Source organism: Sander lucioperca, chromosome 5 (genome assembly GCF_008315115.2).
Source record: "Sander lucioperca isolate FBNREF2018 chromosome 5, SLUC_FBN_1.2, whole genome shotgun sequence".
NCBI classification, from domain to species: domain Eukaryota; kingdom Metazoa; phylum Chordata; class Actinopteri; order Perciformes; family Percidae; genus Sander; species Sander lucioperca.
This window is the reverse complement of record NC_050177.1, coordinates 16,365,566-16,392,459: the sequence shown is the minus strand read 5'-3', so window position 1 is coordinate 16,392,459 and position 26,894 is coordinate 16,365,566. Positions and strand designations below refer to the sequence as shown.

The 26,894-nt window shown below is 42.3% G+C and overlaps 1 protein-coding gene and 1 long non-coding RNA gene across 7 annotated transcripts in view; one reads left to right on the top strand and one right to left on the bottom strand.

The window, feature by feature from the left end:
* The window catches only part of LOC116067474 (caskin-2-like), a 75,075-nt gene that overhangs the window by 17,954 nt on the left and 30,227 nt on the right, over positions 1–26,894 (top strand). For all 6 annotated transcript variants that reach the window (XM_036001343.1, XM_031323917.2, XM_031323920.2 and 3 more), the window contains exons 3-6: positions 17,916–17,967; positions 23,801–23,898; positions 24,639–24,784; positions 25,574–25,669. In XM_036001343.1, the coding sequence (XP_035857236.1) occupies positions 17,916–17,967; positions 23,801–23,898; positions 24,639–24,784; positions 25,574–25,669 (392 nt within the window). The remainder of the gene's footprint in view (positions 1–17,915; positions 17,968–23,800; positions 23,899–24,638; positions 24,785–25,573; positions 25,670–26,894) is intronic.
* Positions 326–21,712, bottom strand: LOC118495059. Its single transcript, XR_004897367.1, has 3 exons — positions 21,632–21,712; positions 14,952–14,958; positions 326–338 (listed from the first exon to the last, which is right to left on the bottom strand). It is a non-coding gene; the product is annotated as an uncharacterized LOC118495059 (long non-coding RNA).

Genomic DNA, 26,894 nt, shown 5'->3' with positions numbered 1-26,894 from the left:
TGCTCTCCAGTGAATGGGAATGTGTTTTACAGATTCAATATTGGGTGTCCTGTGTCCTGCCGGGGACACACCTGGGTCTGTGGAATGAGCATGGTTTTTGGTGCAGTGGTCCAGTTGAACCTTTTTGCCATTCAGAGGGAATCCCACTCTTCTGGATTGATAATATCAATCACAGAATATGGAATTTAATATTGCTGTGCAAAAGTCATACTAAAATCCAATATTGCCAGTGTTTTCCCTATCTTTGTGGAAGACTTAGGTGTGAGTATTTGGCGGGGGGGTTTAGGCATCCTTACTCAAGAAAATGTTACGTTTTTCAATAAGACAAAAGCAATTTCCTCCATACATTTTGCGTCTCTTTGTTGGTTTTTGCGTCTCTTTGTAGTTGTGTTGTGGCTCTTTTTGGTCATTTTAGTTTTCTTTGGGGTTGTTTTGGGTCTCTGTGGTCATGTGGCGTCTCTTTGTAGTCGGTGTGTGTCTCTTTGAGGTAGTTTTGCGTCTCTTTTTCCACATCGTTTTGGACCAAATCTGTCTAAAATGATGGAAAAGCTAAAGGAGATAATAAAGAAACTAACACTCAAAAAGCTTAAAGACACACCTTGCTAAAAAAGTCCAGCTACAATCATTAGATCTGAGAAAAGTCTTTTAGTTACATTCATTTGGCTTAGTTGCTGCCCAAAACGTGGCGGGGAAAACCCTGATTGCTATAATTATGGCTGTCAAATTCACATTGCCTTACTGTCCAGTTTATACCATGTCTTCTCAAAGTCACACCCGGACCGAGAGACAAGTCAGTCTGGACCCGGCCCGTACCTCGTATAAACCTTTTTGAAGTTAACATTTTCTATTTTCAAATACATTTCATACTGGTCAATACATTGTTAGTAAAGTATACAGTAGTGGTGTAACGGACCGTTGTTGATCTCCCTCCCCCCAAAAACGTAAATGGGTTTGGACTAATTTTTACAACTGAAATAAAAAAAAAAATATTAGAGAGAAAGTATGCTACTGAATAAAGGTACCGGTACCGAATTCCAGGTAGTGGTACAAAAGTTGAGCAGGAAAACTGAGAACTCAACTTGAATGTATGTTGCTTAAAAGTAATAAGTCAGTTGAATAACGTTTTTTTGTTATTGCTAATTGTTCCGGAACCCTGACATAAAAAACATTTGAGATGCGGAACCTCGAATGATACGTTTGAGAACCTCTGGTATATGAGAAATATTAATACCAAACTAGTTTTCCTCAAGACCAATACTTTAATTTGAAGATAGTAAACTGGTCTAACCCAAAGCATGGAAATAAGGAAGGAGCTCTGCAGTGAGTAAACAGATGATTTGAATGGTATGTAAAGTGTTTTGTCCCTAAGGTGCAGGGTTGAGACATGTTATGTAATATGAAAGCTGCAGGTATGTTTTCCACCTGTTCTAATCTCCTGTTGTTTAGGAGGACGTATACAACGCTGGTCCACGTACACACACTCATGTACACAATGCTACACAACAACAGCAACAGCTGTTTTATTTCCACACTGGCTCATTGTCAGCGAATGTTGAATGAGTCTGACCTAGTTGCCTGGCACACCACAGAAGATTACTCTCTACATTTTTAACAGTGGAGCAAATGTATTGGGTAATACGGCCCAGGTCTGTTCTGATGTTGAGGTTGTTGTTTTTTTTAAGACCTAGTTCCAGCAAATGACGCTGTGACGGAGCAACTGATGAAGAATTGATTAACCTAAACTGTGTCACTTTACACATTTGGTGTATGTGTATGCCCCTGGGTGTGTGGTGTGCACTGTTTATACTGTCCTTTCTTTCCTCCAGAGTGTCTGGAAACTGTGGCAGTAAACTCCAGCTGCATTAACAGTACATGCACACAGCCTACGCCACTATTTAATGACAATGTTTACTTGAACACAGTCACACACACACACACACACACACACACACACACACACACACACACACACACAATATATGCGTGTGGACCATGTGCAATATTTGTGAAAGGATAAATATGTGTCAAACCATTCAGAATGAAGTATTGTGGTGCTGCTGAGACAAATCTCATCCTACAGGTACAAATCCTCACATAAATCACGCTATAATCATTTTTAATTTACTTTTAATTTTAATTTTTTCCAATGAAAATGAGAATAAAGATACAAAAATGACCATGCCCTCCAATATCGTGAATCACATCACTTGTTGTGATTGTGACAGTGTTATAGGAGTGCAATGCTAAAGTACTAAAATACTGTGTTGCTGCAAATAACCCCTGATTGGCTCTTCGCTGGTTCATGTTCAGCCCTCGAGCGTTGATATTCTCAAGCTTTAGCCAGTGATGACCTTGCCATACAGACTTGACAAATCCATGTAAGGTAATGGACCGGGTGTTTAGGCATAGACCCAACCAGGGTTTAAAAAGTGAAATCTTTCCTGCCATTTACTCAATTCTTGTACGCAACCTTCACCAGATACCACCATATCACATTCTTTGCTAAACGTCTCACAACTTTGCTGTAGTTCTTTTGGCGAAAGTTGTCTCTGGCCTCTGACCACCACAGACAGCTGGATGATGGCTCCCACTTGGTGAGACTTAACATCCTAGTGTAATCACATTGTTTTTACACACACACACACACACACACACACACACACACACACACACACTCCTACAGGGCTTGGGTCACCACCTCACCACCTGCCAAGGTCTCTGGCACTGCTGAAGCCAAGAGTGGAGACACGGTTAGCTGGATGTTTTCAGTAGCTTCATGGATTATGAACCTGTATTTCTGTTTTGTTTCCCTACATTTAAAATTAGGCCTGCACGATTCAGGGAAAAATATGAATCACGATTTTTTTCTCACAAAGTGTAATGTTTATTGCACACATGAACCATGACGAAACAAAACAAATTGGCAGTGCCGAACATAGATCTTTTTTTGGCACCTTCAGTCTCTAGAGAAATGGAGTTTTTCAATTGCCAATTTAAGTACAGTATCAAAAACAGAATGCTTTCTTAGCACACTCTTTAACTGCTTGCCTTTTATAGAACTGATATAGATATTTAACTGGCCATTCAAGTAGGTTACCAAAAACACAAGTTAAACGCACTGCGTATGAATATGGCCCTGAACATGGCTCTAAATAGGCTAATTGAAACGTCATTCAACATTCTGAGGCTTCAGTGTCTAAAGAAAAGCACTTTCTTGTATGTAGCTGTCAGTGCAACGTATGAAAAATATTTGCGGGAGGGTATTGAGTAGCGTTTGTCCAATGTATGGATCATCTTTCGAAATCCGTCACGTTCTACGGTGTTTATTGGAACCATGTCTGTTGCTAGATGTTAAGCAATTTCTTCTGTTATTTCCTTACTCCTACTGGAGTTATGTGGGTATGGCGTCGCATTGTGCAAGGTGTCTGTAATAGATGTCTGCGTTGTTGGACGACTTTCAGACCTCTTGCCATATTGCACTTTGTGGTGACGTTTGAGGTGCTGGTAAAGATTTGTGGTGTTAACCTTGCGGTGCTGCAACGAGGGCAAAGCATGCCTTGCAGGGTTTCCTGCAGAAAATGTGTTAGTTAAGGTGGTAGGTTAGCCATCTTTAACTATTAAATTTAAATAATAATAAATAAATAACCAGCTTTTCAAAATAACAGTTGCAATGTGCAATTTTAAGCTCATTAAACTATTTTCAAAAAAGTGCTATAACAATTTTACTGGCATTGCTCCCATTATCCTCCGTGACACGCTCTCTTCCACTTTGCCCGACAACTCTTCTCCAAAACAAACAGCTGTGAGATAACAGAGATCAGCCCATAGCTTCACTCACTCCAGCAGATAGTATGAAATAAAGACAGGACACGTCATTTCACTGTGTGTAACTACGCTAACTAACCGTGTGTTGTGAACCGTGTGTAGTGATTAAAAAAAAAACGGACAACAGCTGTCTGTCAAAGACCGGGCAACAGCCGGGACGTTGAGAATCCACGCGCGAGAGGTGATGGATAGTTCTAGTCACTTCGTCATGTATTCACTTTGTTGAAACAAGAGAAGAAAGCCTCACTGATGTGAAGAACAGGACAGAGAAACATATATAAATGTTCTCTGCCCACTGTATGCCAACACTCTGTTAAGTCCATCACCCCGTCTCCGTCCGGGCATGCCCCAGCTGCCGCACATTTGTTGACAAACTCCGACGCACACGCGACAGTGAAATGGCGATTGTTCTCACGGACACACCCTCGATATCAACTGGCTAGTTCTCCTCCAGACAGCGACGGACCACGTCTCTTTTTCTTTCTCTCATTTCGCCCGTGTGGCGCGCGTGCCCGCTCGCGGTGTTTAGAGCGTCCGCGCTATTGTCCGAGATGCACTTGACGGCCTTTTGTGCAGCAGATTTTTTTTTTTTTTGACGACCTAGTTAAGGCGGTAGGGTTCCCCAGCTTAGGCGGCCGCCCGAGCTGCAAAGTGCTGCGGGAAACCCTGCCTTGCAAATCCCATCAGACTTGTCGTCTTGCTTGAATTAAAAATACTTCCACACCACCGAATGCGAGCCGTTTTTCAGAACGAGTTCGGTTTGAGACTGAGTGGTTGGCTGATTCTCGTTACTAGTACCTCCTACTATATCCATTTTGTTTATTTCCTGTCGCACTAGTTAGACGATGCTGCAGCCTCGAAGGCTTTCCGAACTACCGCGCTCGCTCGACGAGTGAAACACGTCACTAAAAGGCGCTTTGTCATTGGCTGAAGGTGAAGCCCTGAACTTTGTGAGAACCTAGAACGGAGAGTATTGCAGCGCTTGGGGGCGCTTCGAAACGCTTTTAAAACAGTCGGCTCGTAAAATTAAATAAGGATCAAAGTCATTTAAAAATTAAATTGCGAACAGGGATGAATCGAGATCGCCATTTTATAACGATTTATCGTGCAGTCCTGTTTAAAATCATGCAATATTAAAGGTGTGTTACTATGGACCGGCATTGCAGAAACAAGTACATTCCTAATGATGTTTTTGGAGCCTTATTGGGAATTGTGTGGGACAGTTGGAGTGAAGCCAAGTCCCCGCTCTGCCTCGGTGGTTTGGTTTGAGGGACTGTGTTTACCCGCTCAGTAATCGGTGCAGTTAGATGGATGTGTTCCTCAGATAAGTGTTTCCCTTGATGAGGGCCTTGCCTGACCACAAACCATCTATCACCAGAGAGAGAGATGATGACCTTAAATTACCCCCCTTTTTTCTCGCTCCCTGTATTTTGGTGTCGCCCCGGGCCGCTGTGGCTGTAACTGTTATAATGCGGGCTACCTTCTGCTTGTCGCGGCGCGGGGGTTTCTCTCAACCCACAACTTGACTCCTTTTCTGCTTTTGTTAATGAGAAGTCGGTGTGGGTAGAAGTGGGTTTGAATTCCCTGTGGTATAGAGGCAGCATAGAGGGAAAACTTTAACGCAATTCCAAAGAGCCAAGCCTGCAAGGAACTGATTTCTGAGGTTTTTTTTTACCCTTTTATTTTGTCAAGACTGCAGTGAAAAGGCTTTTCTGTTTTTTTTTTTTTTTTTTTTTTTTTTTTAAAGATTTGAAATGGAGAAGTCAGTCTTGCATAGTCTTTTTAAGAATGACTTTTATTCCCTAGGTGACACATGGTGTCAAAATGCAGCAAAAATATGGAGGTGGAGTAAGGCATTTCAGAGATAACCGATATTAAAAGAAAAGGGCAAATGTCAGAATGCTGCACTCAACAAATGGACTAGATTTACCATCAGGACAATGTGAGAAGCATTTTGTACCGAGCAATATTTAAGATGCACCAGACCAGACTTTTGTGTTGAAATACACTCTTTAAGTCACAGTGTTCTGCAAGAGAGAAAAGATCCCACCTCCGTTAACTGAGACAGCTGGACTCACCAACATCTGATTTGATTTATTTAGCACATGTAAAATAACCAACAGTGTTACATATACGACAACATAAGTAAAAAAAGACATGCAAAGGAAACTCAGAAAACCCTCAAGGGGGCTCGGCATGTTGGGCTCCATAAAATAATCCAACTAAAGGTAGCATATAGAAAATAAAAACAAAAAAAAACATATAGTCTATAAAAAGGGACAGAAGAAAGGAACAGTTACAGTCATGTGAAAAAAATAGGCTCACCCATGCTAAAGTTGACTAAAAAGAGGAATAAAAAAATCATGTTTTGGAAATTGATCTTAATGCCTTAATTAAAAAATGAGGAAAAATCCAATCTTTAAGGACACCAATTTTCTTTGTGAATAAATAATGTATCGTCAATATATAAATGTTCTTCCTTAAAATACAGGGGGCATAAGTAAGTACACCCCTATGTTAAATTCCCATAGAGGAAGGCAGATTTTTATTTTTAAAGGCCAGTTATTTCATAGATCCAGGATACTATGCATCCTGATAAAGTTCCCTTGGCCTTTGGAATTAAAATAGCCCCACATCATCACATACCCTTCACCATACCTAGAGATTGGCATGGGGTACTTTCCATAAAATCATCTCTCAATGCAAATCAAACCAGCTATTAGCCTAACTGAAATAAAATCATGCCAATTAAAATAAAAATAAAAATCTGCCTGCCTCTATGGGAATTTAACATAGGGGTGTACTTACTTATGCCCCCTGTATTTTACGTAAGAACATGTATTTATTTATGATACATTATTCATTCACAAAGAAAATTGGTGTCCTTAAAGATTGGATTTTTCCTCATTTTTTAATTAAGGCATTAAGATCAATTTCCAAAAGATAATTTTTTTATTCCTCTTTTTAGTCAACTTAAGCATGGGTGTCCTAATTTGTTCACATTACTGTAAATGAGTAGAGAAAATAAAGAATGAAGAAAGTGGGAAAAGTAATCGAAAAAAGAACTTTTTCGAGTGGGATAATTGTGAAATTGATTATTAGAGGTAAAAAGATTGCAAAGAAATATGAGGTAGCGTTTTGTTTAATGATCTGTGAACAAATTGGGCAAGTTCAAGATCGTTGATTTAATAAATGTTAAGAATGCCAAATTTGTGAAAGAGAGGTAATAGTAGTGTAAACATTACGTCTTTAAAAGATCTTCAAAGTTGCACTAATCAATATGTTTATATTAACAATGGGTCAAATGACTTTGTAATGTAAAAGAAAAAAGCATCTCCGTAGAGCTGTAACAATTCCAAATGTTGCTGTACTATTAATCGTCTCAGAAATAATTATGATTAACAATATAATTGTCTCTTTCAGGCAAATTTAAAAGTTATTTATAAATGTATTACTTTTTTTAAACAAATTTAAAGTTTTGAATGAATTCCAGGATACATCTTTTGGTTACATCACTGTCATGTGACCCAAATTTAAATAGTTGGTATTTAGAATACAGTTACATTGTTGAAATCAGTGGATTACATGACAATACTTCTCTGTTTCATGAGTTTATTCACTCTCTGAATGAATTAAGGCAACTCCATGCATTTCCCAGAAGCCCCAATATGAAAACGAAAAAATGAGCTATTTGCGTGATCACTGATAGAGGTAGAGATGGAGCGGGAACCGGCCCAACAGAGCCAGGGCAGGAATACGTTTCTATCTTGGAAATTCAAACAGAATTTCACATTAAAGAAAGAACAGGGAGAATGAAATATAACTGTGGAGTGCAACCTCTACTTGCCAGCAACCAACCTCCTTTCAGCGTCCAAATTACTCCACCTCCAACCTGAAGAAGCATCTTAAAGTTTTATTTTTTTGTAATTAGCCAAGGGTAGTCATCTGCTGTAGTTTTACTGGTGGTCACCTTGCTATTTTATAGTTGACGTGCGACTTCACATTCTCCTACGTGCTGATTTACTAGCTCCAGAGCCGTTGAAAGACTGACTAGCCCCGTTTGACATGCTAGCTAACGTTAGCTAAAATTAGCTTGTGGTAGCTTATGGCGCTTTTCCATTACATGGTACCTGCTCGACTCGCCTCGACTCTACTCGCCTTTTTTGGTTTTCCATTATGAAAAAAAGTACCTGGTACCTGCTAACAGGTACTTTTTTTAGTACCACCTCAGTCGAGGTTCCAGCGAGCTGAGCCGATACCAAAAGGTGACGTGAAAGCGACAGACGAGGGGTGTCCTGAACAAACCCGCCATTTTTAAATAGTTTAGCCAGCTGTGTTTTTTTTTTTTTGCTGCTTCCAGCTTCGTTTGAAACAAAATGTGTCTTCTGGCTGTGGCAACAACAACACACCTTCCACGTTCTGTGAGTGTGTGTCGCGTTAGCTCACGGCAGTTTACTGCGGCGCCGCTATGACGACCAGCCACGCTGAGGCGGTACTAAAATCTGCAACGGAAAACAGACGCACAGTGCGGCGAGTAGAGTCGAGGCGAGTCGAGCAGGTACCATGTAATGGAAAAACACCATTAGACTGCGGTTAGATTTTTGTAGTATGCAGTTCGGGGCTACAAATACAAAAATCTATCTGCTTGTTTAGGTACACATTCAGCCAGTTGGAACAGAAGAACACACCAGAATAGGCATGTTTAGTAAGCTGTATTTGATGGCTGCATTTCTACACTTATAAAATGCAATTCAATGTGGAAATAATCCAAGTATTCAGAATACGTTACTCAGATTGAGTAACGTAACGGAATACGTTACAAATTACATTTTTGGGCATGTATTCTGTATTCTGTAACGGAATACGTTTTGAAAGTATCCTTCCCAACACTGATAGCACATGTGTCAAACTCAGGGCCAGCGGGCCAAACCCGGCCCCTCGCAGGTTTTAATCCGGCCCGTATATCGGTTTAGGTTCACAATAAATTTAATTTAGCTCTGCACCAAACCCAAAAAGACAGGAGACTGTTTTTCAAACTTCAATTGCGCGACACTTAAAGCAGATTTTCCGACTTTGAGACTCAAAAATCCCCCCAGAAGCAGAGAGTTTTCATATTACAGCTGTGAAACATGGTTGCTGTGAGCCTGCTTTTAAAAATGTAATCATTTTTGACTTGCTAAACTCTATGGTGGATAAGAACCTTTTTTTTCTTTTCTTTTTTGCTGACTTTTGTAGGGCTTTGTCAACAAAAATGCGACAAAAGTGTCTGAGAAAGCTACAAAAATGACGAAAAAGCCGACCAACGTCAAGAAAAGCACAGCAGTAATACAGTCCTAGATATTTGACTTTTCTCAATAAAAGCATGTCAATAAACTCTACATGTCTGGCCCTTGATGGGATTCTCATTTTCCAGTGTGGCCCTTTTTTAAAAAACCTTTATTTATCCAGGTAAGTTGATTGAGAACAAATTCTCATTTGCAACGACGACCTGTCACATTCACACAGTTCATTCACAACCACAGTCTGATCTGCTGGCAACTGAGCAGCTCCACTGGAGCGGTTGGGGTTAAGGGCCTTGCTCAAGGGCACCTCAGTGGTGGTAATGAGGGAGGGACAAGCGCTGCTCTTTGACTTTCCCCACCCAGATTTTACAAGCTCGCTTCTTTAACCTTTAGGCCACCACTGCCCAGTTTTACACTCCTGGTGTATGGGCTCAAGTGCCAACAACCAACAGGCCTACATCTCTGCAGCTCCCTCAGCTCTACCTCGTGTTTGATCGTTTTTCAGCTCGTCGTTTTCATTTTACGGCAACGTCACTGTTCTGGTTCAGTCTCACGGCTCTCATCCACCTGGTTTCCAGCTGCAGCAGCCAGCTGTTTTTCAGGGCGAAGCCTCAGATGAACCCACTGTACTCCACAGCAGCAAACAGCAGTCAGACCCAGTCAGAGATCAGCTGGGGAACACAGTGGAGCGTTCAGCAGCTAGAGAGACGGAGATTTCTCTTTCTTTCTCTGCTTACACGTTAGACATATCGACTTTACAAGGCCATTTCATGTAAAATGTGTGATTTTCATCTTGTGGTGAAGTTCTGGGTCAGATTATATCAGGGGTGGCTAACTCAATTTCTCTAAGGGCCACAGTGTAGTCTGACTTAACAGACTAATGCAATGTGATTTCATTTTGATGCATTTTTCCTGCAGTTCTTTCAAATGCGTGGAACATGATTAAAGGCATTTTAAAATGAGATTTGCAGCCGTGCAAAGCAAAGCAACAGACGCCTCTGCCACCTGCAGTCCTGTTGAAGGAGACTTAACACGAGCAAGCCAGCTTTTTTTCTTGTCTTTTTTTATTTATTTTTACATTTTCCAGCATTTTCCTCCTCTGTGTTCTTACTCTGAAGAGGTTCAGAGCCATTTGCACACTCATCTGATCTTCCAGCGAGTGTTTTAGTAAAGCGCTTGCATGTTTTTCTTGTTGACACAAAAAACATTCTCTCATCTCACCTGAATGGAGGTATGAATTCATCTTTCCCTCCCCCTGTCTTCTCCCCTTCCACTTTTAAGCGTTCTCGGTGAACTACATTTTCCCACATCAAAGCACAGAGATCCCTTCCTTCTGTGCAGGGAGCAAAGCAACAGTAGTTCACGGCATTGCTCATGCATCTGATAAGATTATCAAAACGCTGCATCACGTGCTCTTTTTGCTTTGTTTGTTGTGACCATAGAAGACAATAGAGGGCTGCAACACTGACAGCTCCTCGGCTCCTTTTGCCTTCAATAATTTCTGTTTCCGTGGACGTCAGCAGGCAGCGGAGTCTGTAATTTCCCCGTCTCTGCGCGAAAACACAATGCTTGAGATTTACTACACATCTGTTTACACCAACTCCTAGGTGTAAGGGTTGTGCGCACACACACACACACACACACACACACACACACACACACACACACACACACAAACACACAAACACGCAAACGCACACGGATACTTTAATTGATCGTGCTGTCAGGAAAAAGCCCCCTGCTACTTTTTTGTGCGAAGATGGAAGGAGGGAGGGGAGAGAAAGCAGAAGGGAGAAAAAGGGAGTTGACAGTTTAGTAGATGGAGTTAGAGAGACAGCGAGCGAGTAGGAAGGCACGGTGGGTGTGCTATGTGAGGAATGCCGGCTCATGTTGTAACTAGAACTCGTGAAAGGCCCTGTTCTTTCCATACCGTCGGGACAGTTTAGACCCCGTCTTGGCAAGCAGCCCAACGCCCAACCCCTCTGTCTCATTATCAGTGGGCCTTTTTTGTGCCTTTGGGCTCTTGTTTGTATTCATGTGAGTCTCCAGCAGCAACAGCTCCACTATAGGCCTGCATGTAAACTTCACTGGACCGCTGTCCGATGAAACATAAAGCAAGCCTGTGCACATTAATGTAACCACTTGGTACACTCTAAGAAATGACTGATAACTGTATATTTATAACAGAAAGTGCCTGTAGAACTTGGTTTACGGTTGCATTTATGTTTATTTACATTTCACACCATTATTATAAATTATTAACCAGCACTTGGATTAGCAAGCGCCAAAAGAATGCGTACAGATGCGTAAGAACAGATTTTATTTCAGAAGTTTACTAACTGAGTAGCTTTGTATGAGGAATTTTAAATAAGAGAACATGGTCTGTGTTTTGACTATAGCTACACACAAAATGTTAAGTTTTTAATTACGGGACAAACTTTTTCTGTTATTTTACGGATTTATTTCTCAGTGTAGAGCATTTCCTCCAACCCCCCGTGCATGGCTGCGTATGTGTGCATTTCTGCCCCAGGAAATGATCTCCTAACCATGGAAGTGAGAATGCCTCCTTTATCCTCCTAAGCTCCAGAAGAATAGTAGACATTCTGTGTGAAGCTCCCCAAATATCGTAGAAAGTCTGTACTGTATATTTTGGGATAGTCAGGAATATCAATGGATTTTCCAGATTGGTTACACTGCAGCATTGCAGCACATTGTTTTTTCTAACTAGCTTTGTGCTTTAACATTTAACAGAAAACCCAGCTGCACTGGAAATCCGAATGTTTTATTGAGCTGAAAAATAACATCAATAAACCAGAGAGAAAGAATTGAATATTTAATCAGGCTCCAGTGGGAACCCGTTTTATATGCCACAAATTGCTTCGTAGTCTCTTATTCATTTTATGTTTATGTGGGACATTTATTCTGACAGCTTTTTCAGAGCAAGGTTTTTTTTTTTTTTTAAGCATTTCCTTTTGATCATGTAATCCATTTTTCTTTTCCACACATTTTCTTCCTCCATTTCTATTCGAAGGATCATTGCCATTTCTTTCAAATTGGGTCTCACTTTCATAGTTTTGGCTGTCATACCGCTGGATAATAAAGAACATTGCTGATCTGAGATCAGGGCAGCAGTAACATCACTGGAAAGAAGTCACAGACAAACATGAGCTGTCAGATACGTAGACAAACCCCCAGGTTAGTCACACATATTTGGAAGAGAAAACAAAGAGGGAGTGTGAAATAATTACCCAAACTAACAATAGCAGGACCCTGAAGTAAATTCAGCTACCTCGTCTTCATTTCATTGTTCACACATGAAGTTTTTCCCTACAGTGACGTGTCAAAATGTCTTCTGTGAAAAGAAGTTTTGTCTGACTGCTTGTGTTTGTTGCAGCAATGTTGGCATATTCAATGACTGTGTTCAGTTGATAGAAATAATGGCCAAAAGTTGCAATGAACTGCAGTTATCCTTTAACATGTTTCAAGTACTTTGACTGTTGCTATCAATCATATTTGCTCCAAATGTATTCCTTTTGCTCTGCATCCATATTATATTATATGTTGTATAGTCTATATCCACGAAGTTCCACTTCCGGGATTGCTCCGGTGCGGCATGAAATTCCGCCGGATGCATGTCTTTTCGCAGATGTCCATCCCCTTCCGTCTTTGTGTTGGCGTTCTAAACTCCGGTGGATTTCTGAGGACTATGGTTAACTGCTCCTCAGATCTCTGCAGGGTAAATCCAGACAGCTAGCTAGACTATCTGTCCAATCTGAGTTTTCTGTTGCACGACTAAAACGACTTTTGAACGTACACATGTTCTACCAAAACAAGTTCCTTCGCGAGGCTATTTTGCAGCGGCTCCGTGCGGCGCTTAGCCCCGCCCATGACGATTGTGATTGGCTTAAAGAAATGCCAATAAACCAGAGCACGTTCATCTCTCATCCCAGAATGCTGTGTGGACTAGCAAGACCATCCTCAGCAGCGTGTGGAGGAAGGTCTGGCTCTGCGAGACTATACGTTGTATTTTACATTATGGCTACATGTATTACAGCAGAGGTGTCAAACTCAATTTCATTAGGGGGCCACACTGAAAAATGAGAATCCCATCAAGGGCCAGACATGTATAGTTTGACATGCTTTTATTTAACCCAAAAAGTCAAGTATTTTTGACTGTTTTATTGTATGTCAAAAAGACGATATTGTGCACATCCATGTAGTTGCTTGTGCAGGACAAAAAAAGTGAATGTTCGAAGAAGGTAAAGTATATTGTATGTCTCATATAGCCTATTTAGTGGACATAAAGCTCTAAAAAAGTCTGCAAAAAAGTTCCTTAGCCATCATAGAATTTAGCAAAACTATCATTCTGATTACATTTTTAAAAGTAGGCTACCATACAACAACTTGTTTCACAGGTGTGAATATGCAAACTCACTGTTCTTTGGGGAATTTCTTAGTCTCAAAGTCGGCAAATCTGCCAAATTTTTGCTTTGAGTTTTGCTTAATTGCAGTCTGAAAAACAGTTTTCTGTTTTGATGCACAGATACAGTAGGGGGGCCAAAATGTATTGTGAACCTAAATTGATATACAGTACAGGCCAGATCTGAATTTGTGAGGGGCCGATTTCGGCCAGCGGGCCTTGAGTTTGACGCGTGTATTACAGTCTCTCCTCGAAGGCATTCATGTGGTTGCTCTCATTAGTACACACCAAAAGATGGAAGTAGTTGTGTGAAGAATGACAAAATGGAGCTTACTTTGCACCGCTGCACATCTGGCCAGCTGCTACATTAGGTGGATAAGCTTGTTGGATTGACCCCCCCCCCCATTCCAACGTCAGGAAGGTGTGGAGAAAGGGGTGTTCAGATGCTGTTCAACCCTTTGGCTTATATGTGATGTCTAATTAGTGTTTCAGAATCCGAATAAGAAAGGCTTCATTGTCATTGCATAGGAATACAACGAAATTAGTTGTGACGCTCAAGTGATCCATTCCAACATAAAAATATAAAAAACACAAGACAAAGGCCATCCAGTGGCACAAAAATGCGATAAATAAATATAAAAGTATTTAAAGTGCAGCAAGTGTGTAGTGGATGCCGAATGGCAGTATTAAAAATAACTTGTTTTTTTTGTTTATTTAGTGTGCTGATGGTTTTGCTTAACAATGTTGGTTTTTATTAGAATATATCTTAATGGGGCTGAAACTGACTGGCTGTATCTGTTGCTTATATTTTTAATGAACTTATTGTTGGTTTAGTCTACAAAATGTCAGAAAAGCATCAAATGTTCACATGTCAGAACTGGAAGAATGAATGAATAAACCATGTCCATCCATTACAGAGGGTGATGATTAATGGATTCATTGAGCAGCAGTTTCAACACTCCTCTCTACTGCTGGTATCAAAGACGCGTTATATTTGAAACCTCTCGCTAACTCTACTTTTCCTTCTCTTCCTGTGCAGCACGCAGACACACACACACACACACACACACACACACACACACACACACACACACACACACACACGTGATTTTCCACACCTGAGTGGGAGAAAAGGATGAATGGCTCTGTATTGTCTGGCTCCTGTGTGGGTCTGGGTGGACAGTAGGGCCTTTACAGTAGATCTGTGTTGTAGGACGTCCAATCATATTTAGCTGTGTGAGGAGACTTCCCTGCCCTCATTTCAGGATGGATGTAAGATATTTGAAGTCTGGAAGTTTGATTTGATATCATTTGGAATGAGGCTTTAAGGGTTGAGTCGAACATTGGGATGATGGACGGAAGATGGAAAAAAAGGGGATTGGGCATGTAGAAAAAGTTAGTGTTGTCACAATAAAAGTTCAGACTTTATACCTTTTTAATAAAAAAATGTACTGTATATGCTTCCATTGCAAACATCGGAAAGCTTTGTAGCCGTTGTTTTCATTATGTAAATGCTGGGACCAGTTTGTCAACCAGTTTAAGGAACTGGCTCTCAATTTTAGACATTGTGAACAGTGTTTTTGAATGAATAGAAAATATTGAATTTGAATCTCCGTCACATTTTTTTTTTTTTTTGTGATTTTGGTTGTTGTGGCAACACCTGTGGAAGCAGGACTAATGAAAGCGACTATATGATGGACTCGAGTACATTCCCGCCTGGAGTACAGAATGAATGAGTGAGACATGGGGCAAGTAGCAGTCTGTCTGTTCCAAGGTGAGTCGGAAAAACAACTTGTACAGTCTTACGAACTGACTTATGCTATTTTTGCGCCAAGCAGTGCTGCTATGAAAAAAACAATATATATATTATCCTAGCATGCTTGGGTTCTATGGTTGTCACTCTCAATTCCAAAGAGCTGTGATAAGATAGCAGTGTAAATGAGGTGGAATGGTACATTTCCGCGAGGCCAAATCATTTGTTTATGAATCATTTGGCTGCCGTGAGGGTGTCAGAGGCGCTGAGAGAGGGAAGGGCCCCATCCTGTCGGGGCTGCCAGGTTGTTTGAAGGAAGGAGTGATGATGGGATGGGGAGACGTGCAGGAAAAAAAAAACAAAAAAAAAAACCCCACTGAAAACACACACGGGGTCTGGCAGGGATCCACAGCGGTGGAAGAATTATTCAGATCCTTTACTTAAGTAAATGTACTAATCCAAAACACTGTAAAAATACTCTGTTACAAGTAAAAGTCCTGCATTGAAAATGTTAAGTAAAAGTACGCAAGTATCGTCAGGAAAATGTACTTAAAGTGTAAAAGGACTAGATGCAGAAAAATCCTCCTATTGGATCCAAACTGTTGTGTGTTTAATGTCATTTCAGCTGGACTTGTAGGCCGTTATGTTGTTGGCTAGTTTAATTTATAATAAAACATCAGATTTTATAAACCACATAATATAATATTAGGGCTGTCAGCGTTAACGCGTTAATCGCAGTGCGATTAAGGACCGACGCGGTGCGATTCATTTTTTTTTAATCGCATGCCGGCATTTATTAATTTATTTTACACTTCACTCGGCTTTGCGTCGTGCCTAACAGGCTACTATTTTGATATTAATTATTAAAAATGAATCGTCTGACTACCCTATATAATATATAAGTGCTAATGTCATAGTCAACTCGCAATTAATCCCTTAGCCCCTTGATTTCTTTTTGTCCCATTATTTTTTTTTTTCTTCTCATTTTAATGGTCTTATCAACATGGAAAAGTGGATCGGCTTCATCCATCCATCTTCGTCCGCTTATCCGGTATCGGGTCGCGGGGGTAGCAGCTCCAGCAGGGGACCCCAAACTTCCCTTTCCCGAGCCACATTAACCAGCTCCGACTGGGGGATCCCGAGGCGTTCCCAGGCCAGGTTGGAGATATAATCCCTCCACCTAGTCCTGGGTCTTCCCCGAGGCCTCCTCCCAGCTGGACGTGCCTGGAACACCTCCCTAGGGAGGCGCCCAGGGGGCATCCTTACCAGATGCCCGAACCACCTCAACTGGCTCCTTTCGACGCGAAGGAGCAGCGGCTCTACTCCGAGCTCCTCACGGATGACTGAGCTTCTCACCCTATCTCTAAGGGAGACACCAGCCACCCTCCTGAGGAAACCCATTTCGGCCGCTTGTACCCTGGATCTCGTTCTTTCGGTCATGACCCAGCCTTCATGACCATAGGTTAGGGTAGGAACGAAAACTGACCGGTAGATCGAGAGCTTTGCCTTCTGGCTCAGCTCTCTTTTCGTCACAACGGTGCGATAAATTGAATGTAATACCGCACCCGCTGCGCCGATTCTCCGACCAATCTCCCGCTCCATTGTCCCCTCACTCGCAAACAAGACCCCCAGGTACCTGAACTCCTACACTTGGGGTAAGGACTCATTCCCTACCTGGAGAAGGCACTCCATCGGTTTCCTGCTGAGAACCATGGCCTCCGAAGTGGATTGCTTTGTGCAAATGTTTTTTATTGAAAACAACATTGGCATACTATAGTGTTCAATTTCACACTAACATTCTCACTTGGAGCAAATAATCTCTCACACAATGTAACGGCTTTGACGAGGGGGTGGAGAATTGGCATCAGCTGTGTGCTTGGTGCCATCAAGTGGTATTTCAGACTGGACGTGCTGCGATGATAGCTCAGTTCACGACGACAAAACACACAGATCACTTTGGTCTTGTCAATGGAACCATTTGGTAACTTTCCATTCCGAATCTTATTGGCATCCATTTCGGTGTCTTGCGCTCGCCATCCACTCAAAACGTAACGTTAGCCTACTACTCTTTGGCCTGCTCGCAAGACCAAACCATTGTGTGCGGCATGCCTGTTGTTTAGTTTCCGGTCTAGCTAGATCCGGTGTGGTGTTGTAGTTTTTCTAATGTTACTAGTTGTTGCAACAGCATGTGAAAAAAACTACAAAGTTTGCTAGGCCAAAAATAACGTTAATCTCGCTCTAAAAAAATTTACGCCGTTAAAATGGGTTTGCGTTAACGCCATTATTAACGCGTTTAACTGACAGCACTATAATATATGATATACTGTTTTGTGTGCAAAAACCTTAATGTGTAAAGTAACTAGTAATTAAAGCTGTCAGATGAGTGTATGGAGTAAAAAGTACAATATTTCTCTCTGAAATGTGGCGGAGTAGAAGTAGAAAGTGGCATGAAAAGAAAAGACTCAAGTAAAGTACAAGTACCTCAACATTTGTACTTAAGTACAGTACTTGAGTGAATGTACACATTGGGGATGGAGGGACTTCTGGAGAGCTCTGTAAAAAGACCAATATGTCACCAAATACTTGTCTTTTTCCATTCCCTCCCTCCCCTCTCCCTCCATCTGTCTCGTTCCAGAGTTGCTGGGCTCCACCAAGAGACTCAACATCAACTACCAAGACTCAGATGGGTAAGAGGTGTGTGTGTGTGTGTGTGTGTGTGTGTGTGTGTGTGTGTGTGTGTGTGTCAGCCTGTGAGATAAGCGTGAAGTTAAGTCTAAAGAAAGCAATAGAGGAGTCACTGTGTGTTGATTGACATGCATATTGGAAAAAATGCCCTACCTTTATCTGCCTCCTATTTGTCTTGGTCTTCACCATTGTGACTCATAACCACACCCCCCACACATGTTCTGACATATAGTGCCCTCCAGAGTTATTATCTCATTCTTACACAAAGAGCAGGACAGAGCTGCTAACGTTAGCCTAAGACCGTCTTCTTCTGGTGAAATGCTACACTGTGGATGTGTAAGTCGTGGACAGGGCTTTTTCTTTTTTATCTTAACCTGTGACCTCACACAATAATGTAGCATGAAATGCTCCTTGGCCATGTGTTTTTGGTTTGAAAAGGCCAAAAAAAAAATCCCCCTCCAAAAGTCTTTAGATACAGCTCATAACTCTTCCAAGATCCTCGTGCACACACACACATCAGCATGTGGAGAAATCCACAGCTTGACAGACCTGCCGTACCTAGTAACGGTTGCTAAGCCATGATTTAGACCATCGCTTTTAGAGGTGGGGGTTTAGCTACTGCTACTGAAAAATCTGTGACTTCTGAATCAAACGTCTATTTTCAGTCAAATTAAAGACTGATAGACCGTTAGATGCAGAACCTTATAACTGGTGGGCAGGCCCACATCATGTGAAGAAAAGTGCCACCATCCTTCATAGTGCATGAACTATACAAGGCATCTGTTATCATCTGCATTCAGTTTAGAGTTTAGAGATGTTCTATGGGCATAGTTAAAGTGAATCTGTTTGTGATCAGGGTTGCCAGAGGCCTCCTTTATGCTTGACAAACACCCTGCCAGTTGAAATCAGGTCTAGATCTGGGCAGTCACGTCTCCATACTGAAGAGCTGATAACAGTGTGGACACCATAGCCCTGTTTTTTCCCAACAATTTATAAAGTGGCTGAATGGGCAAAAGCTGTTGCCAGGGGACGCCATATGCCCGAGAGCTGATCTGAGCTGCTAATTAAACATAAACGAGGCACCCGGTAGATTAAACTTGAAAACGACTTCAGGCCAAATACAAATAGCCTAGGTAGGTAGGTAGGTAGATAGATAGATAGATAGATAGATAGATAGATAGATAGATCCATCGGGGAACTTTCCGTTGGAGAACTTTTGGGAAGGGGCGAAAATACTGGTTAGCTGATTGGATAAACCATCTGTCTATCACCACCTATGTTGGTGATAGATGTTGGTGATAGACGGGCCAAATCAACCAATCAGATCAACAATATATCAAACTCTTGCCGAAACCAGTCGGGAGAAGAGCAAAAACATCTTTTCCTCCGAGAAAAGCCTCCAGTGCCGTTTTTTGCTCTTCTTTCAATGAAAGAATACTTTCTAATTTGGATAAAACTTGCGCAATAGCTACGCTCATCTCATCCGTGGAAGCCGCCATGTTGTTTAGACTGAACAGTCGCTTCTCGTAGCGTCACACCTAAACCCGCCTCAAAACCAACGTTGATTGGTCGATCGTTTAGCGAACGGCTCCAAATTTTCTCTGTCTCAAGATGCCAGACTGATCGGCGAGTGGAAAACTGGAGCTCGCGAAATCAGGACGGTCTCTGTCTCACGAGGCTAGAGATCCCCATCACTGTAAAGCAGTGTAAATGTAATACAAAAATTATTCAGACACACGCCCAGGCTCCGGCTCTGGATCCCCATCGCTACCGTCTGTGTAGCCTGCACTGCTGGTAGGGAGATGAAGAATTCTTCGGCCTCTCCCGGGGACTGAAATGTCTTTACCTGGCAAGCTCCCTTGATTTTCAGCGTAGCGGGGTTAAGAAGGATCATTTCCACACCTTTGGCTCGGGCCCATAGCTTGAGGGAGAGCCTGGCGCTTTTAACAGTATAGCTGCTGTGATCATCGATGGTGAGAGGGGCCTTCTTTAAAACCGGAAGGATGTTTTGGCGGGTGGTATAACGGAGAACATTTACATCCAGTGTTTCCCCCAGTGTATTATAAGTCTGGTGGCCCACCGGGCATAAGCCACTGGGGAAAACATTTTTTATGTATTTTTAAGACATTTCTTAAACTAGTTACAGTGGGGCGACTCGGTTGGAAACTTAGACTTAGTCATATTTTTGCGCTGGGCCCTGTGGAATCTGTCTTATAGCTTTTTTAAATTCTCAATTTTGCGATTCCGTCCATGATTCTGTTATCACAGAAACTATTGGGCTCTACGTTAATGCTGCCATCAGTCTGGGGCTCCCAGAAACAACTTTTCTGGGAGAAACACTGTAATCCAGAGGACGAGTGCTCACTCGCTTCTTATTGTCGTCATTGTAGATACCACGGACAGGCATGATCTCGCCCTGGAGATTGCCTAGGCAGGGGAACCACTTCGGTTGTGACTGTGTGAGGAATTTGAGCGTTGGACCCTTAAAGTCTTTCTGATAGGCCAGTAACACGGATGATGCATCTTCTGCTCCTGTTTCCATATCCGCAAGCTTTAGCTGCAGAGGTGTTCTCAACATCAGACCGTATCTTGCCCATTTCCACGTTTACGGTGCCTGTACTCTGTTAGTGCCACCAAGTGTTTGATTAGCTCCTAATTTCTCCTCCGTTCCCTTTCCTATCTGTTGAAGTTCATTGAATCGTGATTTAAGGGAACCACGTTGCTTCTCCAGCACAGCATCCGCTAAGGTTTCAGACTGTCACCTCGTGTTCAAGTCACTATTAGACAAAGATTCTTTGATTCAGCCATTGCTTCTTATAAGATACCCAGTTTAGCTGTTTGTCTCAATGGAATAAATTAAGAAAAACAATGGGTTGAGCTGATTCAATCTATGCCAGTGTTTTCTCTAAGATTTTTTTTTTTTTTATCTCTGTTTTTACTCACTTTTTAAATATTTTTTTAGTAGATCATTTTGCACTTCAAGTATTTTGATGACAGCTTTAACTTCTGCAAGCCGCAGTGTGTGTGTTTATGCGTTGGCCTACACGCAGTGTGTGTGATGACTGAGGCCTGCTCATGTGTCTACATGCATGGTCAACAAAGTGCGTGGGAGGTCATTCAGTCAGTTAAAATTAAATGTGTGTGTGTGTGTGTGTGTTACAGAGGAAGGGGTTACCTGTGAAAAGGGGAGGGGAAGGTAAGCAAACAGTCGCTTGTCACTGAGTCAACAGAGAGATTGAGACTGTGTGTGTGTCTCTGTAGAAAGTGGCTGTAAGTGACTCAGGATATGGACAAGGTATGGTCTGGTAGAAGAGTAGATGGCTTGATAAACAAACGTTTGTGTGCGTGCATGACACTGACAAGATAAGCCACTTCACAGTCTGGAGATCCCTCAGATTTCTTATCAGCAGAGACTGACGTCTGAACGTCATAACGTCTAGCTTGTCAAGCCTCACACAGTGTCACAGAGTGCCTTAACTGATTTAAATACACATTCTATGCAGACGGGATGTGGTTAGCTTAGCTTAGCATAAAGACTGGAAATAGGGGTAAAAGGTAGCCTGGCTCTGTCCAAAGTGAAGACATTTTTTTATTTAATCAGCGGGTCTGTCAGATCTCAGACCAGAAACACAAGCATGTTCAATTTCTCTGGCTTGAGTCAGCTACAGCCCAGGATGTTTGGAGTTGCTATGGCAACAAGTGACAGCTGCCGCTAGCATAGCTCAACAGTCTGACCAATAATCACTTTTTTTTTTACAATTTGGAATATCTAAATAAAATCAACAATTACTATCAACAGCCTGCCCCTTGAGACCTTAGCTAATGTTAGCAATTAACAAAGAAACCACGATTACGTAAAAAAATAGCAATTAAACAATTATGTAATAATTGTTACAGGCCAATATATTGGCACTACTAAGTGAAAAGTAAGAAGTAAGTAAGATTGTTTCTACTGATCTGTTCACTTTGTGCTGATTTTACTTGTCACTTTGTAGGCACTGTATGATGATACCTCAATTTTTCCAGAGAGATGATTAGTCAGTAGTAGGGCTGTCCCTAACAATTATTTTTGTCATTGATTAATCTAACGATTAATTAGCATATTATTCTAAAGATTTTTGAACAGAACTTTGGAGAATCAGTATTTTTACTTAAGTGCTTGACGTAAAACTTAAAATGGCTATGGGAAATGTGTAGCAGGAAAAGTTAACCCTCTCCTTGAGCTCATGTTGTTTATGGAGAAGGAGGACCAGGAAATGAGCGAGAGAGGGAGAGAATGCAACGCTACTAGGCCACGGCCGAGGCGACCTCCGTGCACCTCTCAAAAAGTTTAACTACACGTCGCGGCTCCAGATTTCCCACCGTGGTGAGAAAACACGGGAGACACTTTGTTTCTCTCACTATGACTCCAGAGTCACTACTCACTCTGAAGATAATCACAGTCACTCTCTCACTCGCTCTACCACACACACACACACACACACACACACACACACACACACACACACGCACCTGCACGCCGGCCCTAAACACACCAACGCACAAGTATAAACTTCAAACCACTTGCGTAGGCTACGGCGAAAGATCTACGTGGAGCCTCCGCACAACCATAAATCATGCTATGACCGTTAGCGATGTTTTTTAGCTGCAGCTTCTTCAGACGAATCCTTACAGGCGGTGCCATCTTCCTCTAGTCCGACACATCGACGCATGTCATGCAAATCGATGTATTTTTGTAATCGATGACGTTGATTGCGTCGATGAATCGTCCCAGCCTTAGTCAGTAGGCATATCATTTGGATCCTCTGAATTGAAGCTGCCTCCTTGTTAGGCCTTGGTGTGTTCTGCTTAAAACTAAATGTGAATAAACTACATTTGTTTACCATGAAAACTTCACAGTGTACCTTTTTCGTTTGTGCAATACATTTGCATATCAATGTGTTTTCTCAAACCAAAGTTTTTGTCCGTACTTTCATACGAAAAAGCGATCACATTTTTTTTTCCGGATAAAGGTTGATTTTTCTGAGCTTTCGCACCTCCAATGAAGTCACGCTGTATACTTATGACGATTATAAGACAACACAGAGGCTTCATAGTCCGAACCAAGACGGCAAACTTTATTACTCCTTTCAACCTTGACAAACGCAGCGCATATCAGATCCACTCCTTCTGTTCATACCTTTCACAACAAAAGCCCTAGACATAAACACTACTACTACTACTACTACTACGACCTCAGACCGACAGCAAGCTGCTCTGGGTCAGGAGGATCCCGGTCGTTGGTCCTCTGTCTGCGCACAGTTTGAACCTTTTAGTGACCAAGTGTCGCAAATTTGCTTCACTGCCAGTGTGAATAGTTTTAATTTGTGTCTTTTATCCGTCACTCCCCCAGTGTGTAAAAGCCTCACGTTCTCTTTCCAAATGTATCCAGGCTGTTTATCGGCAATAGGACTACCCGAGGCTGTGTGAGATCACCTATAGCCCTCTGCACCGTAGTTGTTGTTTCATCCCCACATGTGGGGAGTGTGCTGCGGCTCGGCTCGAGTGTCACCACCTCCTCCTCCTCCTCCTCCTCACTGTATCGCCCTGAGCACAAGCTCGTCGCCAAGAATTAATGCTTTTGATTTCTCCTACACCCAGAGACAAACACACACATTTCATCTCTCTGAGACACACACACACACACACACACACACACACACATACACACACACACACACACACACACACACACACACACACCTACCTCAGTCTGGAGTTTTGAAAAGGGCTCACCTGCTGTAAAGTCATCAGTATGATTTATAACCCCTCTCATCTCCTTGTCTCTCCCCCCAGCTTCTCGGCGCTGCACCATGCCGCTCTGACCGGCACCCCAGAGTTGCTGTCTCTGCTGCTGGAGGCCCAGGCCACGGTGGATATCAAGGACATCAACGGTAACATGATAGCACAACAGCTTTACCAGCTGAACCAATGCCATCAGACAAACCTAGAGCTGAGCAACACACATGTCCACGTTTGGGAAGGCGTTTGGGGTCAAATTGAGCCTGAAAACTTCCTCAACAGCTTTCCCCGACACTCTCGGCTGAAAATAAGTTTTGACCCATATGAATAAATAGGATTCACTTTGAAGTTTGTCTGCCATGCAGTGACAGCAGTGCTGCAGCAAAGATCTTCAGCCTCAGGGCGGAACAAATGGAGTAGAATCCATGCGACGGGGCAGCCGAGAGTGTTCTCACACCCGTGTGTCTCTGAGGTCCGCTAGATTTCTGAAGGACTGTTTTGCAGGTTGAGTTCACCTCATGGCACTTCCTGCCAGCTTGTCACTTGTGTAATGTAAAAAGGTGTTACTCAGCTCCGCAAAGTGTTTTAGCGTCTTTTAGTTTGTTTTGGTTTTATGAACCACAACTTCACAGAGTGAATATTGGACTGGATTCTTTGAATAGTTTGCTAACATATTAGAGGTGGTAATGTGTCAACGCTTCCCATAACGCAACTTGATCATTTCTTTTGAAAGACTCCTCCTGCTTGGTTAACCCTGGCAGGCCCCCCTGATGACATCACCCCCTGATATCATGAAGGTTATATTCTCAGTAGTGGTTCTTTAATGCACACCTCACTGGATTTACCTTCCCGTCTCATGGGTGCCATCCGTCCCTCATGTCTCCGTCTCTAGGCATGCGTCCGCTCCACTACGCAGCCTGGCAGGGGAAAGCGGACTCCGTCTTGTTGCTGCTGAGAGCCGGAGCTTCAGTCAACTCTACTTCCCATGATGGACAGGTGCCCTTACATCTCTCTGCTCAGTATGGACACTACGAGGTGGTGAGTAGACACGCACGCACACACACACACACACACACACACAAACACACACACACACACACACACACACACACACACACACACACACGTCTTCTCAGTCTGAAGTATTGATTGGTGAATGGGGATACACACTCATAAAACACAAAGAAATTCTTATCTAAGGCTGCAGTTTGTAATGGGATCACAAACACACACACACACACACACACATACACACACACACACACACACACACACACACACACACACACACACAGACACCTCAGCCGACAAAGGCAAAGCTCCAAGGCATTACCAGTCCTCCCAGTGAAATCGACCCCCTTTGTCTCTCAGTCTGTATTGTCCCCCAACGAAACCAGTCATACCATTAATGCCATGACACAAGAGTCTAAAAGCAGTGAACGCACACATTCCTTTCCTCCAGCCTCATCTGCTTGGCTCTTTATGGATAGATACACATATCATACACACACACACACACACACACACACACACACACACACACACACACACACACACACAGACACACACACACACACACACACACATCGGCCTGTCATATAACCCGTATGCAGGCCTGACCTCTTTAGTACTACACCATGCAACAGAGTACTGACAGTCCTAAACACAGTATTGCCGCAGTCGAGCTATCATGTGTTCATCTCTTCTGTTCAAAGACAAAACGTCAACACACACACACAGAATGTGTTGGGATGAGTGGCATGTGAGTGCATGTGCATAAAACATGAGGCGATATCACTTACCTTATCCTTTCTCCCTGTCTCTCAGTCTGAGATGTTGCTGCAGCACCAGTCTAATCCCTGCCTGATGAACAAGGCCAAGAAGACTCCTCTAGATCTGACCTGCGAGTTTGGCAGACTGAAGGTATCAGGATATTAGTGTGTAGTTTTTGTGTGTGTGTGTGTAACCAATATATCTATGAATAATTATCTTTTATTATTTTTGACCATTGAGTTACATCCACCTTCTGCATTATGTACTTGGCACAATCTGTTTAACTGTAGCCCTGAATATGACATGATTGTACCTTCCTCACTCCATCATTAGCATCATCCGTGCAAAAATATCAGGACTAGTCTTCAAAACCAAGGGACGTGCATATGTATAAAAACCTTGCATGCACTATTTCCCACATATTACTTACAGAAATTAGCAGTCAAGTTGTCTCGTAGTAGTAAATGAACAATGTATTTTTCTGTTTGTCAATAGTTGTGCACCAACTGACCAACATAGAGCCACACAGCTGGCGATACCAAAGATATGGTAACAATATATTGGCTGATTTTTTTTTTTTTTTTTTTTACATAAATACATTACATATTTGACAAACATTTTTTGTTAAGGAGCCCTCAAATGTGTTTATTAAAGACTTGCAGCCAGCAGTGACTGAGCAGGACATTGAAGCTCTCTGGTGGGAAAACTACACAATGTGACGGCGTTTCTAAATGACCTCAAACGTATCTTTGGTATTTGGGTGCTGCAATTCCTTGTTACTTATCGGCCGGCATATACCACGCACACATAAAGGATCACTGCTCGGTGCTGTTGGAGGCTCTGGTATGGCCATTTGGGGAATTCATTGGTGGATCTTTGCACTGAGAGACTAAATCTCCCTGTAGTTATTTGCTTTATTCATGTAGTCATTTTATTTAAATTTTTTGCATGTCAAAAAACAGCCTATTTGGCCCGTTTTGTCCTTTTTGGATGGGGATGGGGCCTATGTCAAACATGAACCATGGCTTAGATGAAGTGACCCAGCTAAATTAAGCCTGTTTGAGCGAAAGGAAAATAGGCTTCAGTGGCTCTTTTTGGACACACGCACACTGTAACGTTAAAGGGATTGCACACTGCAGTGTGTTTTACTGTTTCTCTGTCACATCAGTGGATTAGCCTGGCTGTGATGTATAGCTGGCCCTGTAATTCAGAATTAGACGCGCACACACACACACACACACACACACACACACACACACACACACACTCTCTCTCTCTCTTCCTATTCACATTCCTGTTAAATGTTCTCTCGTCTGGTCTGACTTTGCAGTTTAACTGTGAGAGAATAGAAGGCTTTGGGCTGTTTTTGTGACAC